This window comes from Medicago truncatula, chromosome 2 (genome assembly GCF_003473485.1).
Source record: "Medicago truncatula cultivar Jemalong A17 chromosome 2, MtrunA17r5.0-ANR, whole genome shotgun sequence".
NCBI classification, from domain to species: Eukaryota; Viridiplantae; Streptophyta; class Magnoliopsida; order Fabales; family Fabaceae; genus Medicago; species Medicago truncatula.
The window spans coordinates 4,571,672-4,589,754 of NC_053043.1; the positions used below are offsets into that span (position 1 = coordinate 4,571,672).

Genomic DNA, 18,083 nt, shown 5'->3' on the forward strand with positions numbered 1-18,083 from the left:
GACGAAATGACACTTATAACCTATTTTGATGAAAGCACAATTTTGGTCTCCTATTTTAAGTTTTTTGAACAATCCATGATTTTGATCATTAAATTTGATGATGTGACGATAAATCATTCACTCTCAGCCATTTGTATCATTAATAGTACTAGCAACACTCACTTTTGAACATTTTTTCTGATACTCACTCTCTTATTGGTTTAAATCATTGTGGGTCTACACATTGAAAATATGATTGGAGGAGTGTTTCAAAGAGTGTTCAAAAGAGAGTGTTTCTAGCCTTCATCTTCTATAATTTCAATTGATATTGTTTTAATTTTGTATTTTTGGTCAACTATGAATTTAACAACCTACTCCAAAATTAATGTATCTTATTAAAAATTCAATCCAAATACATCTATTTTTGTTGACCAAACTTTCTCTTATAAATATGATTAGAGGAATTATTTTTTAAAACTCTCGTGCAATTAGACAATCTATCATAATTTATTAAAATAGAACCTCAAACTATTTTGTTGACATCTCATCATTTCATTTTCCAATTAATCAAATTTGTTCCAAATCTAAAATTTAATTTGTCACCCTTAAAATTGTAAATGGGTTCTCCATTCGTTTCATTGGGTGTTACTCCCTCCGTCGTAAGTTGTATGTCGTTTTGAAAAAAAAAATTGTCACAAATTATATGTCATTTTACAATACCATTGAAACAATAATGTTGCTTTTCTTATTATATCCTTAATTATTTATTATTCTCTCTTCTTTCAATTCTTTAATATATTTTTCACATACCATTTATCAAGGGAAATGCACAAAACATCGTACAATTTGGAATGAAGGGAGTATATACTTTTTTTTTTATAACGGGTTTTTAGAGTGAGGGGATGGTGCCCCAGTCTAAGACAGAGAAGACCTCCGGACTCAAAGAGTACTTACAAATGTATTTATATTTACCTCTCCTCCAAAAACACTAGCTGAACTCGAACCTGAAATCTCTCGAATTCAAGACATGTCTTTTTACCATTAGACCAATCATTTTGAGTGGAGTATAACTTATCAATTCTTCTAATATTACTACTAAAAGAGAAGCATTAAATAAAATACATTGAATGTGCAGAACATGACGAGAAAGTATTGTGCGAAGTTAGTTTTATCAAGGACTCCTAAAAAACAAGTGTTCAACAACAACAATAATAATAAATAAATAAATAAAATAAAACAAAAATGAAATTTGTTTCCACAACACAATTACTTTTCATTTAACAAGGTCAAAGGCAAGATTGTTGACTCTCACAACAACATAATGGAAACGAAAAATTAAATCACACTGAAAATGGTATGTTACTTCCCCTACGAATAACCACTATCTAAATGAAAAACTAAAAATCGACATGGAACGGTAATCATTACTTTACCGATGGTAGAGACTTTTATTCCTCCGTCGCGCCTGTGTTGCTTGTAGCGTCATGGAATCATAAGCACTAATTAAAATGGTGATGACCGAGTAACTGAACTTTGAAAAAATTAATGCTTCATAAAATCTTTGGGTAGATGCCCTCGTTACCGTAATCATGGATTATAGCGAAAGAAGTCCCTCTCGTGCAAGTGGCGGAGCTAGGAAATTTATGGAGTCTGGGCAAAAAATTTATCGTAAATTTAGATGTGACATAATATATAAATAGTCATAAATCGAAATAAAATAAGGTTTCTCATTTTGTCAACAAAAATACAATTTAAAATATGGTTATTAATTGAAATTGACCATGTAATATGTGAAGTCCATTTTTTTCATGATTTCTTAGAGGCGAGTTAAGAACATTAAAATATGGCTTTACACAAAAAAAAAATTATAAATTTTCGACAAACGACAAATTAATTATGAATTTTTAAAGTGTCAAAAACTCAAAAAACAAAACAACGGAAATCTCGACCTATAAATCGAATTTTGAGCTCATTATTTGCAGAGACATCTATAAAAATACATAAAAAGTATCTGTAAAGTTTCATAACATTTCGATGTCGTTTAAATTTATTTTTATTTTCAACCAAAAAGTGCAAAATTGAAATTTTGTTCCACGCAAGCGTATACTAACAAGTCAAATTTAATTCTCTAATTTTGTAGGCATGACTAGAACATGATAAGAACATTCACAATGAAATTTTGTAGTTTTTAAACGAGATACAAATTAATTATAAATTGTTTAAGAAATTCTTAATTACGAGGGAATAAAAATTCATAATTAATTTATCCATGGTCGAAGAAATTTAATTTTTTGTGTAAAGCTATTTTTTAACGTGCTAAACATGTATGAAAAAAATAGTGAAAAAATTTAACATGTAGGTCACATTTTTATACTACGCGTATATTATAGGGTGGTCAAAAATAAGAAGAAATTCAAGTTACAATGCTAGAATATATGTTTTGTATTTTACAGGGTCATTTTTCAGACATAATGTATATTACATGGTCAATTTGAACAATTAACTCGTTAAAATAAGAGAGATGAACTCGTCAATAGTGTGGTAAATAAAATTAAAAGGTAAATGTCTTTTTCGAGCCTATTTACGTGTGAGAATTTTCAGATTTTGCCCAAAATTTTCTTTTTGTAAGTGTGTTAACGAGCTTTTGGGTTGGGTTTGATGTGCAAAAATTATCGATCGAGTCCAGCGACCGCCCGAGATCGCCGGGCGGTGGAACCACCCCTGCTCTCGTGAGAAGACAAAGTCACTCTAGATAAGGTGGACTGCACTAGCCATCCGTTGATGGTAAATCGATATAAGTATATTGTGTCATTCTCTATCCCTCTCTTTTATGTTTATTATGCTTTAGTTAATCGTTAAGTTCTTTATAGTTTAACTTTCATGTTGTCGTTGTGAGGAAATATGCATATGTTCTCACTTTTATGTCTTACTCATCGCAACCTTTGATTATCTTTGTAATAGATCTAAACGGTGAATAAAAGTTGTCGATGGGTGAACAACTCGTTCGATGGTTCACCTTAAATGCCACCCAAAGACATATGAAATAATAAAAAAAAACATTAAATTAAATTATTTAATAGTATTCAAAATGGAAAAGTAATTAAGAGGTACATAATTTATGTAATATACCATACTAAGAAAAAATATTGAAATATATGTCAGCAATTTTGTTCGATTTTGAAAAATCAATCGAAATCTATTCTTATGCCACTTGTTTTAACAAAGGGACATCCAAACATATCCAGTAACATACGGAATTTTATGTGATTTTTATTTATTTTATTTTCTACGAATTTATGTTTATTAATATGAGTTTCTTTGCAAAAATGAAATATTAAAAATACAAAACAGGAATCACAAATTAAAATTTATTTTTTTATTCAGAGTTTAACACAATGTCAATTTTCATGAGCATATTTGATTATGCAGAGTCTCACATAACATAAAATTTATTTAATTATTAGTTTTTTTTTTTTTTTTTGCATGTTATCCATGCATGAATACATTTATGTATGTATTTCACGAGCAACCTACAAAACAAAAAATAAAAACTTAGTTAATTTTTTTTTTGATTTCTTAAAAGAAGACAATAAGAGATGAAGAGAATGTAAAAAAAAAAATTATACCGTTGATGATTCCGGACATCCACTTATGCAATCACCCATGCAGTAGTCAAATACTATATGATCGGAGTACACTTTACATTTTCTCATACACTTTACATCACAAGGTGGTTCTGGAAACATAGTTGGTGCGGTTGCAATCTCTTGAGATGGTGCGATGGATTCAACCTGTGTTACAACTAACATAATAATTAACATCAACACAACACAATTTTTTACTGTGATTATTCCCATAATTCTTTTAGATGCGTATGTTTTTTCAACTTCTATTAAAATGATCTATGTGAGTGTTTTAGGTTTTACAAAAGACCTTATTTATAACCATAAAAGTGGTCAAATATCCTCTAAAGAAAAAGTGGGTCAAACATAAAATGTAATATTACATGGTCAAACAATTTGACTAGATTACCTTCAAATATAAAAATGGCTATATAAAATGTAATATTATATGATCAAACAATTTTACTAGTGTACCTTCAAATATAAAAATGGCTATATAAAATGTGATATTATATGGTCAAACAATTTTATTAATTTACCTTCAAATATAAAAATAGGTATATAAAATGTAATATTATATGGTCAAACAATTTTACTAGATTACCTTCAAATATAAAAAATATAAAGTGGCTATAAAATGTAATAATATTCCTATATATAAAATGTAACATTATATGGTCAAACAATTTTACTAGTGTACCTTCAAATATAAAAATGGCTATATAAAATGTGATATTATATGGTCAACCAGTTTTACTAGTTTACCTTCAAATATAAAAATGGCTATATAAAATGTAATATTATATGGTCAAACAATTTTACTAGTGTACCTTCAAATATAAAAATGGCTATATAAAATGTGATATTATATGGTCATACAATTTTACTAATTTACCTTCAAATATAAAAATGGGTATATAAAATGTAATATTATATGGTCAAACAATTTTACTAGATTACCTTCAAATGTAAAAAATATAAAGTGGCTATAAAATGTAATAATATACCTATATATAAAATGTAATATTATATGGTCAAACAATTTTACTGGTGTACCTTCAAATATAAAAATGGCTATATAAAATGTGATATTATATGGTCAAACAATTTTACTAATTTACCTTCAAATATAAAAATGGGTATATAAAATGTAATATTATATGGTCAAACAATTTTACTAGATTACCTTCAAATATAAAAAATATAAAGTGGCTATAAAATGTAATAATATACTTAAATTTAAAGAAGAATACTAACCAGTGCCCTAAGGGCAATGGTTAAGCATCCAAGATAAGTAAGTTTTTATGAAAAAAGTTGAGTAATAATTACTCAATCAAAAATAACTTCTTATATTTCCAAGATAAAATTTCTATTTGTAGATTCTTTAACCATTGCCCTGAGGGCACCGCTTAGCAAGACCCAAATTTAAATAACCTTCAAACAAATTTACTTTTTTTTTTCTTCGTGGTGGTCAGGGTTTGAACCACGGACCTTACATATATTATGCATTGTCTATACCAACTTTGCTAATCTCACGAGGACAAACAAATTTATTTTTAAATTCAATAGTTATGATTCTATTGCTATAAATATATTTTTTAACCAGAAGAAGAGCGGTTAAGGCTTAGTACCTCGAAAGAGGTTCCTCTAACTTTTTTTTTTGTGTGGACAGATTTAGTAGTGGTACTGGTGGTTATTAAATGAATATTATGGTTAAGAATTTATCTTTAAACCAATCTCATGAACCATGTCTCTTCCATAATTCTTTTTTAAAATGCATTTAAAAAAAACTGACGACCTCTTCTATCTGAGGTCTCTTTAAATAACACAAACACCCCTTTTATTTTTTTTATTTAACAATGACCTCCCCTGTTGTTTAACATCCTTTAACTTTGATCAAATTATTTTTATCAAAAAAAAAACTAATATTGCTTCTCTTTGATCTGAATTTAACCTCCCTGCACTCAACACCCAAAAATTTCCATCAACCATGGAAGAAACACAAAAGACATGAAACACAAGTCTTTCTTTTTGTGTTTCATCTCAATTTTTTATAAGGATCAACAATCTCTTTTATTTTTCTCAATCCCAAATTAGTCATCCTAGTTAATCACAACTGCAAGTCAAACAATTATTTTTTTCACCTACATCCTTCAGATCTCATTTCTCAGAAATATTGTGTAGAGACCTATTTTTATGTGTTGATCTTTTATAATGTAATATAAGTGAGATAAACAATCATTTTGACCCTTGAATGTATGATACAAGACAAACCCCTTAACGAAGGTTAATCAACACACTACCCACATAAATAAGCGAGCAAGACTAGACATTATGAACCATATCATTTCGACCGGTAGGAATAGTTTTAGCCAAAAAACTTAATTACACGATAATTCTCTTAAGTTATTTAATTGTAATAAATTGGTCTTTAAGTTTTTTTCGTACCGTTTACATACTTAAGTTAGTCTTTAAGTATTTTTCGTAACACTTAGGTCTTTTAATTTATTTAATTGTAACTTTTAGGCCATGAATAACTTGCATTTTTAAGATCTAAAATACCTCAAATAGTTACGGTTAAATAGCTTAAAGGACCTAATTGGTACAGACAAAACTTAAAGGAACAACTTGTTACAATTAATTAACATAAAGTACCTAAGTTGTACCAAAAAAAACTTAAAGATCAATTTATTACAATTAAATAACTTAAAGGGCCCCTAGTGTAATTTAACCTAGCTAAAAATACCTACTCTATATAATGTAATAAACACACAATTAAGCAAACAAAATATCACACTTAACGCTAATGGAGTAGTTAAGGAACCCAAATATGAGGGAAAAGATTATGAATTCAACATTAATTTCTAGATGAAAGGGAATCACATTTAAGTCCATCTGCAAAATTAAATGATTAATAATATTTGCCTAGTTGCAAGCAAAATTGGTATTACAAAGAGGCTCATGATGTTCTGTGATTAACTCTAAGGGTGTGTTTGTTTCAAGTTTACCAAATTTATTTCTAAGAATAACATTCCTTGGAATATAAAGATGGGAATTTTATTCCAAGGAATTTAGGAAAAATATGTTTGGTTAGCTTTATAATATTCCTAGGAACCATAAAAATAGGGATTATAATAGGTAAACTATTTATGAATTTATTCCCATCTCCATGGGAACTTTATTCCCACCCTTTTCCTTGGGAAATTTTTTCTATTCCCAGGAACATTTTATACCCGGGAATAAAATAAAGTAAACTTGTAACAAACATAGGCATATACATTCCAATCATTTTATTCTTGGGAATCAACAATTATAACTTGAAACAAACACACCCTAAGACTATAATGGAAATCTTCCTTGATGATGATATTCATAATTTTACACATTATAAGAAATTATGTAGTTCTTTCAAATAAATAAATAAATTATGTGGTAACCCTAAAAAAAAAAAATTATGTAGTCGTTGTTACTGTTTTGTTTTTTGTTTTCCTTCTGCTGGAATTAATCCTAACCAACGCCACCTAGAATTTTTAAATTTTAATGTGAGAAATTATGACATTTTGCAATATTAGCTTTTTGATCTTTATTATTTATCAAACTATTACGATAGAGATGAAAGTTAACTATAAGAGCCGCGAAGAACTACTCACTCCCTCCTAAAGTATCTATACAATGTTTGCCACAGTAGCTAGCAAAAGGATGAAAGTAACTGATATTGTATTGCTTGTGATACTGCTGTTCATCTCATGATTAGCAGCAAATAATCAATTGTAAACATCATTGTGATTTCAAGAAATGATTTTTCATAACTATTATACAGGAACATCTTCGATCAATCTATTTCATTTATGACATATGAACCACCTCAATTTACCCTATCGTTTTTTTGTTCTTGTTTTATAGTAGGGGTCGGTCTAAAGGTAAAGCAGTTAAAGCTTTCATCTTAGACATATCAAAAAAAATATATTGTTCATTAGAAATTATAAACAAAAAGGTCACATATATGTGAGGAAAAAAAAGACCCCACATATTAAAATTTACATTAAACCTCACTTTTTTTTACTATTACATTAAACCTCACTTTTTTTTACTATTACATTAAACCTCACTTAATACTATTCAATTGCTGGCTTGATATATCTTGAATCTTGGAGACAAGGATCTTTAAGAGGGATCTAAAATAATGATTGTGAAACAACTAGGAATGCAAGAAAAAGAAACAACACTAAAAGTTGCCTCTCCAAAATCCAACTAAACCCTAAACCCTTTCGTTTTCTTGAAGATCCTTGCATCCAACTACACTTGAGAAATAAGGATTTTGGTTTTAGTGTAGTTGGATGCAAGGATCTTGAAGAGAATGAAAGATATTCTGTGGGTTGAAGAGGCAAAAATGGAAGCTTGTGGAGCTACATGGTGGTGTTAGATGCAAGAAAAATGAGCAAGGTGATTTATGGTTAAATTGACATCATCACCAATTTATAGTCAAGGATGAGAAAAATTGTAATTGACTCAAAATTGATAATTAAAGGTTTGACAAAAATCGTGACGCGGTTTGGTTCAAGTTTTAGCTCGGAAAAAATCGTGGCACTAAGAGGAGACATCGCGACACGATTTTCTCGGGACTTGTGCATTGTATAAGACTTCATTCTTCATGTTTTTAGAATAACTTCAAGAGAGAAAAACTTAGGAAATCAGAGGAGATAACTTTAGAGTTGAGTGTCTTTGGTGAAGTTCTCTTGATAGGTTCTTTTGGGTGGGAAATATTTGTAAACATGTTTGGTGAGTGAAATCATCGAGTCTCTTCGAAAAATTATAGAAATTAGGTTTTGTTTATGAGATATTGTTGAAGCTAATTTCTTGTAACATTTTTGTATCTCTTTGTAAAAAATTCATTGTTAGTGAAGCGGGGAGATCTCTTCCTAGAGTATGTCATTGTTGTACCAAACTGGATAAACATTTCTTGTGTGTTTCTTTCTTTCTCTATTTATCTTTTGCTTGTGGTTTTGTGTTTTACACTTGGTTCTTAGATTAAATCTAGAATTGTTATTGCTGCTTAAGGTTACTTTGATATTGGTTACTACTTTTCTTTTGTTCCACACATCTAAGTTTATTGGTGTGAGATTTGAGTCCATATTCACATCATATTCAATGGTAGAGAGTATTGTTGAATTTTGAAATTAAAGTATGTTGAATGTTGGTTAGACATATGAAGGTGAGATTTGTGGAGAAGTGAGTTTGTTAAGGATGATTTTAATGGATGCAGAGAGAAGAGATTCACATACAACCTTTTGACTTTACTTCGTGGTTGACTTAGAGTGCTTACAGGTAACTATTCTAAACCTATCTTTAATAAACATCTTACAGGTAGAATGTATGAGGCGGCCCGTTAACATCCTGCATGGTATCATAAGTGGCCCTAAGCACTATTGGAATGTGCGACTGGCCAGCCATGACAGTGACACCATACATGAAGGGTATCTATTGGTTACTGTGAAGCTCCAATACTTCAAAATGGATGACGTATCGTATTCCTTGTGTATCCTGCACCGATACCTGCCCGATACTTCCCGATACATATCAGAAGAGTATCCGAAGATTAAATTTTATTTTTTTAAAAAAATAATTATCTGATACTTCCCGATACGTATCAGGAGAGTATCCGATAATTATCATGCACCAATACCTGTCCCAATACTTCCCAATTAATGTTACTTAAAATAACTTAACTCTTGAGTATAGTGCTTCTTTTTTGGATTGATATAGTATATCACTAACAATGTTCCTTTTGGATATAGTATAGTACTTATGGTACTCTTTTTGGGATATATTGTGTATGTAATTGACTAATCATCACTCTCTTAATCGTCACTATTATTTATATTTATGTTGATGTGCTACAAGCCTATGACTGGTTTATTTTGTTTGTTAGTATATTTTGTATATTAAAAAACTGGTTATAATTATATTGTACATTAAATTTTATAATTTTTTTATTAACGTATCCCAGCCGTATCGTATCTTGATTTTTGAAATTTTTCCATATCGACGTATCGGTGTAGTATCGTATCCGTATCATATCTTGTATCCGGGCTTCACAGGTTATACATATAGTATTTGTGTATATAAATATATAGAGGAAACTTGTCAAACGGCGAAGAGATGTGGGGGTGGGAGGAGCTAGGTATTGTGTGAGGAAATATGCATATCTTCTCACTTTTATTTCTTACTCATCTCAACCTTTGATTATCTTTGTAATAGATAATTTTTAGGGAATCTTTGTAATAGATCTAAACGGGGAATAAAAGTGGTTGATGGGTGAACAACTTATTCGATGGTTCACCGTTAGATTCCACCCAAAGACATATGAAATGATAAAAAAATAAATAAAAAAAAAAAAAATTGGTTAAGTAGCCTAGTGGCTAGAGCTCACACAATTTAATTGTGGAGAAGTGGAGTGTCCGGGGTTCGAACCCCGGCTCCTGCATATAATATGCAATATCCCTACCAACTGAGCTAAACTCACGGGGATAAAAAAATAAAATAAAAAATAATAATAATAATATTAAATAGTATTAAAAATGGAAAAGTAATTAATAGGTACATATTTATGTAATATATCATACTATGAAAAAAATATTGAAATATATGTCAGCAATTTTGTTTGATTTTGAAAAATCAATCGAAAATCTAATCTTATCCCACTTGTTTTGACAAAAGGACATCCAAACATACACAGTAACATACGGTTTTGTGCGATTTTCATTTCTTTTATTTTCTACGAGTTTATGTTTATTGATATGAATTTTTTTGCAAAAATAAAAAATTAAAAACAGAAAATAGGAATCACAAATTAAAATTTATTTGTTTATTTATAGTTTGACATAGTGTCAATTTTCATGAGCATATTTGATTCTGCGGAGTCTCACGTAACATAAAAATTATTTTATTATTAATTTTTTTCATGCTATCCAAGCATGAATAAATTTATGTATGCATTTCAGGAACAACCTACAAAGTAAAAATAAAAATAAAAACTTGTCAAAAAAATTTGATTTCTTAAAAGAAGACAATAAGAGATGAAGAGAATGTAAAAAAAAAATTATACCGTTGGTGATACCGAACATCTATTCATGCAATCTTTCCTGCACAAGGCAAAGTTTATATTTCTTTTTAAACCACATATTATCGTACACTTTACATCACAAGGTGGATATGGAAAATTAATCGATGCATCTACAAACTCTTGGGATGGTGTGATGGATTCAACATATGTTACAACTAACATGATAATTAACATCAACACAACACATTTTCTTTCTGTGCTTATTCCCATAATTCTTTTAGATGCCTATCAACTTCTATTAAAATTATTTATCTGTGTTTTAGGTTTTACCGAAGACCTTATTTGTAGCCATAAAAGTGGTCAAATGTTCTCTAAAAAAAGTGGTCAAATGTTCTCTAAAAAAAAGTAATAATATAAAATGTAATATTACATGGTCAAACAATTTGACCAGATTATCTTCAAATATAAAAGTGGCTATAAAATGTAATAATATACATCATTCAGTCACTATTATTAGCAAAAGTTTATATTTTAGATTCATTCAATTAATAATGTATATAATATATGGTCTTTATTATATGTCACATACATCATTTAATAGATGAATCTAAAATATTGATTTTTACTTATAATAGTGACCGAAGGGTGTACCTAAATTACCTTCAAACAAATTTACTTTTAAATTCATTAATTATGATTCGATTGCTGTAAATATATTTTTTAATCAAAAGAAGAGCGGTTAAGGCTTGGAACCTCGAAAGAGGTTCCTGTGTAACTGTCTTTGTTAATTTCCAAATTTAATAGTGGTGGTTATTATGGCTAAGAATTTATCTTTAACAAATTTCATGAACCATGTCTCTCTCTCCATAATTCTTTTTTTAAAGCACGTTTAAAAAAAGCGGAAACACGAGCAGAATAGTGCCCTTCTAAATGCTAATAATCTATAAAATAAAAAGAAAAATACACTCATATCTCCGAGGTCTCTTTAAATAATACAAACACCCCTTCTATTTTTTTATCTAACAATGACCTCCCATATTGTTTGACATCGTTTAACTTCCGTCAAATTATTTTTATAAAAAAAAAAAACTAATTTTGCCTTTCTTTGATCTGAATTTAACTTCCCAGCATTCAATACCCAAAAATTTCCACCAACCATGGAAGAAACACAAAAGACATGAAACACACAAGTCTTTCTTTTTGTGTTTCATCCCAATTTTTTTACTAAGGATTAACAATCGCTTTTATTTTTCTCAAACCCAAATTAGTGATTCTAGTTAATCACAGCTACAAGTCAAACAATTATTTTTTTCACCTACATGCTTCATATCTCATTTCTTAGAAATATTGTGAAAAGGCCTATTTTTATGTGTTGATCTTTTATAATGTAATATAAGTGGGATAAATAATCATTTTGGCCCTTGAATGTATGATATGAGACAAACCCTTTAATGAAGGCCAATCAACACACTACCCACCGAAATAAGCTAGCGAGACTAGACACTATAAATCATATCATTTTGACCGGTAGGTGGAGCTGTCAAAACGGGCCGGCCCATATGGACCGGCCTGAACGCTCGAATAAAATGTAGGGCTTGTGCCTAAAAATTGCAGCCCGAAATTTTCCAGAGTTTTTAACCCAACCCGAAAAAGCCCGTAGCCCGTCAGGGCTAACCCGTTTGGGCCACGGGCAGCCCGCAAAAAATTAAAAGTGGGTTATTTTTTGTGAATATTTTGAATAGATTATGAATTTATATGAGTTTTAAGAAATTGGAAAGTGTTAAATGGATTTAACTGAAGGGTAACTAACCTACGACATATATTCCTACCAAATAATTAGAACAAGCACTAGTACTGCTAGTATACACCAAAGTCCAAAATATTAAGATTTAACAAAACCAAATTTTTTTGTTCATGTCAATTCTTTCACGTGACAGAATTTTTCTTTAAATGCAATTCAAATGATCCTAACAAATAAAAAAATGCTTTCACAAAATATGGTTTTCTTCAATACCAACTGTTATGCTCACTTTCAAATGGTTTTCTTCAATACCAAATGCTCAGATGTATTTCTTTTGTCATAGAACTGTTTGTGTGTTATGCTCAGTTTGTGCTATTATGTTATTCTTTTAAGTCATTAAAGAATAAAAAAATAAAAAAATGCGTGCGGGTGAGCCCGTTAGCCCAGGAGTCCGTATAGGGCCGGGTTCGGGCTCTATTTTTCGAGCCCATATTACACTTCGAACTTTTTAGCCCGATCCGATAAAGCCCGACCGGGCCGGCCCATTTAAGACCAGGCCATCCGTTTTGACAGCTCTACCGATATGAATTGTTTTAGCTAAAAAGCTAAATTACACCATAATTCTACATATTTATGCACAATTTCATTAAAAAAATATAAAAATTAACTTAAAAATAGGGACCAAAAGTAGTAATTGAAAATTTTATAAGAACTAAAAGTTGAAGGAAAATTTTAGAAGGACTAAAACGAAAAGTTAGTATGTTAATAGGGACAAAAAAACATATTTAATAAAAAAAATATGTAGCCGTTGTTACTGTTTTGTTTTTTGTTTTCCTTCTGCTGGAATTAATCGTAACCAACTCTACCTAGAATTTTTAAATTTTGATGTTACAAATTATGACATTTAGCAATATTAACTTTTTAATTTTTATTACTCTCTCCGTTTTAAAATGAGTGTCGCTTTAGTCAATTACACACAGATTAAAAAATGTAATAAAATAGTCAAATATCATAACAATTTTACTAAAATAACCTTATTTTATAAGAAAAAGATAAATTTAAAGTTGCATTGAAAATTGTGTGAGAGAGAAAAGTTGGACTCTTTATTGATGATAAAGTTGAAAAAAAAAAATTAAAGTTGTATTAAAAATGTAAAGTGACATATATTTTAAAATAATTTTTTTTAACTAAATTGACAGACATTTTAAAAGAGAGGGAGTATTTATCAAACTACTACGATAAAGATTAAAGTTAACTATAAGAGCCGCAAAGAACTATTCCCTCCTAAAGTATCTATCTATACAATGTTTGCCAGAGTAGGCACTAGCTAACTACGGTGCCGCTGGGGTGGGAGACCTTCTTAGGTCTCCTACAGTAGGAGACCCTCTTTTGTTTTTTTTTTTTTTTTTTTACAACTAATATGATTTTTTTATGTGAAAATAATAGGAATGCTTATTGACCCTTAGATCATAATTAAATGATCGAGATTAAAAATCTCTTTTAAACAACACATGTTCCTTGCCACATGGTATCGTTCTTGCTTTCTTTCTCTTCTGCAAATTTTTCTTCATTTCCTTCTCATACCTTTTCCATTCATTGATTGGCCTTCCTTGCAACCACAACAAAGACATCTAGTGGCGGTGTTAAGAACAGTTTGACTGAGAAGCAGGAGAGAGAAAACAGCAATGCCGTAGACAGTAGAAGCGTCAGTGGTGTAGACACCACCGTAGACAGTTTTTACAATTTTTGCTGATAGGGAAAATGGATCGGATGTTGTTTCAAGAATTTGAATTTGTATAACAATGGTGATTATTGATTGATTCCATTTTCTTACAGTTTTTGCTTTTCCTGTGATTGATTCCAGAATTTACACCAATTTATTTTCTTCTATGGTAAAAATACAATTTTTGTTGACAAAGGTGTGGATATTTCCAAAATTAAAATGAACCTACAGTGTGTAATAAGAACTCTCGACTAAATTCAAAACATAAAAAAGCTCAAGGAAAAAAAGTAGCTGAATAAAACCCAGGAAAATGGAAGAAAATGATCTGCATATACGTTTCTCTCTCATCCAATTGCAATGCTTTTCTCTTTCTCTCTCCTCCAATTGCAATGCTTTTCTCTTTTTATCAATAAACCGTTGGATTAATCCAATAACTCCTATTTATTTAGCAACCAAACAAAAAAATAATAATCAAGTCTCCTACGGTAGGAGACCTAAAAAGGTCTCCCACCGTAGCCTTTGCCCTAAAACTAAACTGTGATTCCTCACAAGTTTCAGTTTCATATTGCTCAAACCATATCTTCTATGTTTTTTTTTTTTTTTGAAAACTGGGTATCCGATCCAAGAATTGACTAATCCGAGAGGACCAATCCCACAATCCCACCGCCCACTTGTGGGGGCCCCGTTTAAAGCCAGAACAAGCTCTGTATGGATTTAGCCCACCGAAATTGGCACCAGAGGAAATCGAACCTGAGACTTCTGAAGGAGCAAACTTCAAGATCCCAAGCCAACTACTAGGCCAACCCCAAATGGATTATCTTCTACGTATTCTTACTTTCTGAATACTAAGAAAATGAAGATATAACAACTCATTCTATATGAACCCCTAGAAGGAACTAATAGATTGAGTTATCTCCCATAAAACCTAACATACTAGCTATATTCAATATATGATAATACTCTTCTTAGTAAAAGTGGTACTTAAGATTTCATAAGGAGGAATAGTGCTCTAGCTCCCTGCAATGTCTACCCAGGTTTCACTCTGTCTCAGAGGATCAAATTTAGGAGCGATCCAAGCTTTTTGGAACCTACAAAACTATTGCCGAGTGGTTGTTAATTAAGTATCACCCTCTAATGGTTAATTTCATGACTTAAATAAAATTACTATTAAAATTGCAGAAACTTGATTCCTATTCCCTAATACCATAAGTAATGAGATGTAAATTTTCATTCTCTTAGATTGAATTGACACTATTGACATCATTAGTAGTTTCGAATCAATTCATTAAAAAATCATTTGCTATAGGCTATAGCAATGGTAACGTATTACTTATGCAAGAATACATAAACAATGTCTGAACTCGCCTTTACTTGTTTACATAAAATCAAGAACTAGTATCATAAAAATAATATTACGATTTCACTCTTTTATTCTGTTAATATTGTCAAATGCGAGACTCGGGTAACAACTCTCGACTACCAGCAAACATTTGCATATCTTCTGTAAAAGCAGGCAAAGCTACCTCACTCAAATTCACCAAAACCTTAAACCCATTCTTTTTGTCAGCACTGGCTATTGAATAAGGCAAAAAGTAACAAGGTTCAACACTCCCAAGCAGGTTTCTACCAAGTGGCAAAACAGTAACAGGACCTCCCCAACCAAAATCCACAGTTGAATGGCCCAAGTGTCTCCAATCAGTGAAACCACTCACCCATTTTCCTGCTGTGATCCCATCAGCATAATGCAAATGTTGATAATCAATGAAAGAGCGAACATACTCATCAGTGACATTGGTTTTACTCTTTCTTATTAGTTCTGCTGTTTCCCAAATGGGTTGTTCTATCAAATCTTTAGCACTCAATTGAACATACATTGGAACACAACCATTTCCCCAATATCCAGCAGGTAGTGATGGCTTTACTAGTCTACGTATATTGATTGAGTATGCAAACTTCACCTTCTCATTATCCTCCACTTTTGAGGCCTTTACCCTGTAGTAGCAATTACCATGGTTAGAGCAGACATCATGTCATCACGTAAATTTAAATTTAAATACTATTTATTCTTTGTCCCTAAATATATCGCCAATTGAATAACCTCTAAAAATTAAGGTTTTTTCTACATTAGTCTTGGATGAATTGGAGGTGATTTATACCTATCAAAGAAAAAACTCATTTTCTTCATCTCTATTATTATAACCGAGTTATTATTTTCATCCTAAAAACATCAAATTTCTTCATATCTTTCCTTCTTTCAACATGTGATCTCCATCTTTTTCGTTCCAAAATCAAATCATAAAAATCTTTTTTGCATAAATTTGAACACATGAAAATAGTTGTTAATGCATCTTGTGAATGGCGAGCCTTAATTACATTCATTAACCAATAATAAACGTAATTAAACACAAATTTTAACTATATTAACCATCTAATTTATTTGCAAATAAAATTTTGTTCTCAATTTGTGTCATAATAACACAGCTAATAGAAACTTACTTGGACCTCCAAATGCAAGCACCTAAAGCTTCAAAAGTGGTGAACTTGAACCCACATTGATCAAACAAAGATCTCTTAAACTCTTCCAAACACTCATCCTTCACATGAAAACACTCTCTCACAACACCACCATCACCTTCTTCATACACCAAAAACTCTTTATCCAAACTCAAAAACTCTCTTACCAACGCCGAATCCACTCGTGGCACATCCCTTGGACCCAACAACTTCTCTCTATCCCACACTGGCTCCACCATGATATGTTCCCCGCCACGAGCCAACTCCGCCATCGTGTTGAAAAAAAGCGTCCCACCCATTCCATCACAAAGTGAATGGTGAATTGCTGCACCGAGAGTGAACCCACCGCACTTGTAAACAGTGAGTTGAAGCATGCATGGATGGTTTAATCCTTCTTCCGGTTTTGGGTCGGGTACTAACTGTTCAACAAAATGGGAAGATGGGTCGTCGTCGAGGTAGTTTACGGATTCGAGAGTGATGTCTACGGTGGCGTGGATGAGAGGAACGCTGTCTTGGCTTTTGGAGCAGAAGAGTTCGAGGCGGTGGTTGTGGTAGCGGAGTGTGGCGGCGAGTGGGTAGTAATGAGGGAGAGTTTTTGAGAGGGAGGAGGAGATGACGGTGAAGGGATCATGGTGGTGGGTGGTGGTGGCTGTGTAAGCGCGGAGGTAGCGTATGGTTGTATTGAGGTTGCGGTCGATGTCGAGGTGGGAGAGAGGGAGGGTGTGGTCTTCAAGGAAGGGGGTGTGAGAAGGAAAAATGAGAGTTTGTTCTTTGATTTTCAACATTTTAATTGTATGGTTTGTGTTATGTTGTGAGGTTATTTTTGCTTAATGCTACCTGATTGCTTTGCTTTGTCTGTGTTTTCAGCGTTGGAGATTTGAGTCACTTTCTCCCACCAAACCCATAGAGAAAGTAGAGAGTTTCACGTGGAGCATGCTGCACCCCATTCCATATCTCACCCCAACCAACACCATTCCCTCAATTAATTTTGTATATACCATGCTGTTACAAACTTTCTATAAAAAGTTACTAATCTAAGAACTTATTTTTTGTTGTACAGTTTATCCTCTTTCAGTCAAAAGATTTCATAGGAATTTTATACAGCCTGCCAAAAATTGCACATTTTCTGCAGATATATCTTTTCTGTGGATCCTAAAATCTTAAGGAAACAATTACCTACGAAGGTATTACATTTACGAATCTAAATCCTTAGCAAAATCCGCAGGTAAAGCGAAAGTTTCTAGTAATGGCTGGGCTTACTACAAAGAAAGTAGAAGCTCAGCCTGGGCTAGTGCCCATGCTAGCTGGGGGTGGCTCCGCCCCTGCCTCTGATTTTTTATTTAAAGTGTTTATTATTTTGAGCAAATTGTTGGTACATTAATTTTAGTGTCATGTTAAGGCAACCGTTAAAGATCTAAAAAAGAATTAAAACATAATATT

At 31.4% G+C, this 18,083-nt stretch overlaps 1 protein-coding gene across 1 annotated transcript; it reads right to left on the minus strand.

The window, feature by feature from the left end:
- Window positions 1–15,414: 15,414 nt before the first annotated feature.
- Window positions 15,415–17,619, minus strand: LOC11440807 (3'-N-debenzoyl-2'-deoxytaxol N-benzoyltransferase). Its single transcript, XM_003593671.4, has 2 exons — window positions 16,626–17,619; window positions 15,415–16,121 (listed from the first exon to the last, which is right to left on the minus strand). The coding sequence occupies exons 1-2, from the start codon at window positions 17,426–17,428 to the stop codon at window positions 15,575–15,577; spliced, it is 1,350 nt and encodes a 449-aa protein (XP_003593719.2). The 5' UTR covers window positions 17,429–17,619; the 3' UTR covers window positions 15,415–15,574.
- Window positions 17,620–18,083: the final 464 nt, after the last annotated feature.

Excerpts from the sequence above, each read along its gene's own strand:
- LOC11440807 (XM_003593671.4), bottom strand. The coding sequence starts at position 17,428 with ATGTTGAAAATCAAAGAACAAACTCTCATTTTTCCTTCTCACACCCCC. Across the intron at positions 16,122-16,625 it reads GCTTGCATTTGGAGGTCCAA|GGTAAAGGCCTCAAAAGTGG; the intron begins GTAAGTTTCTAT and ends TTGCTACTACAG.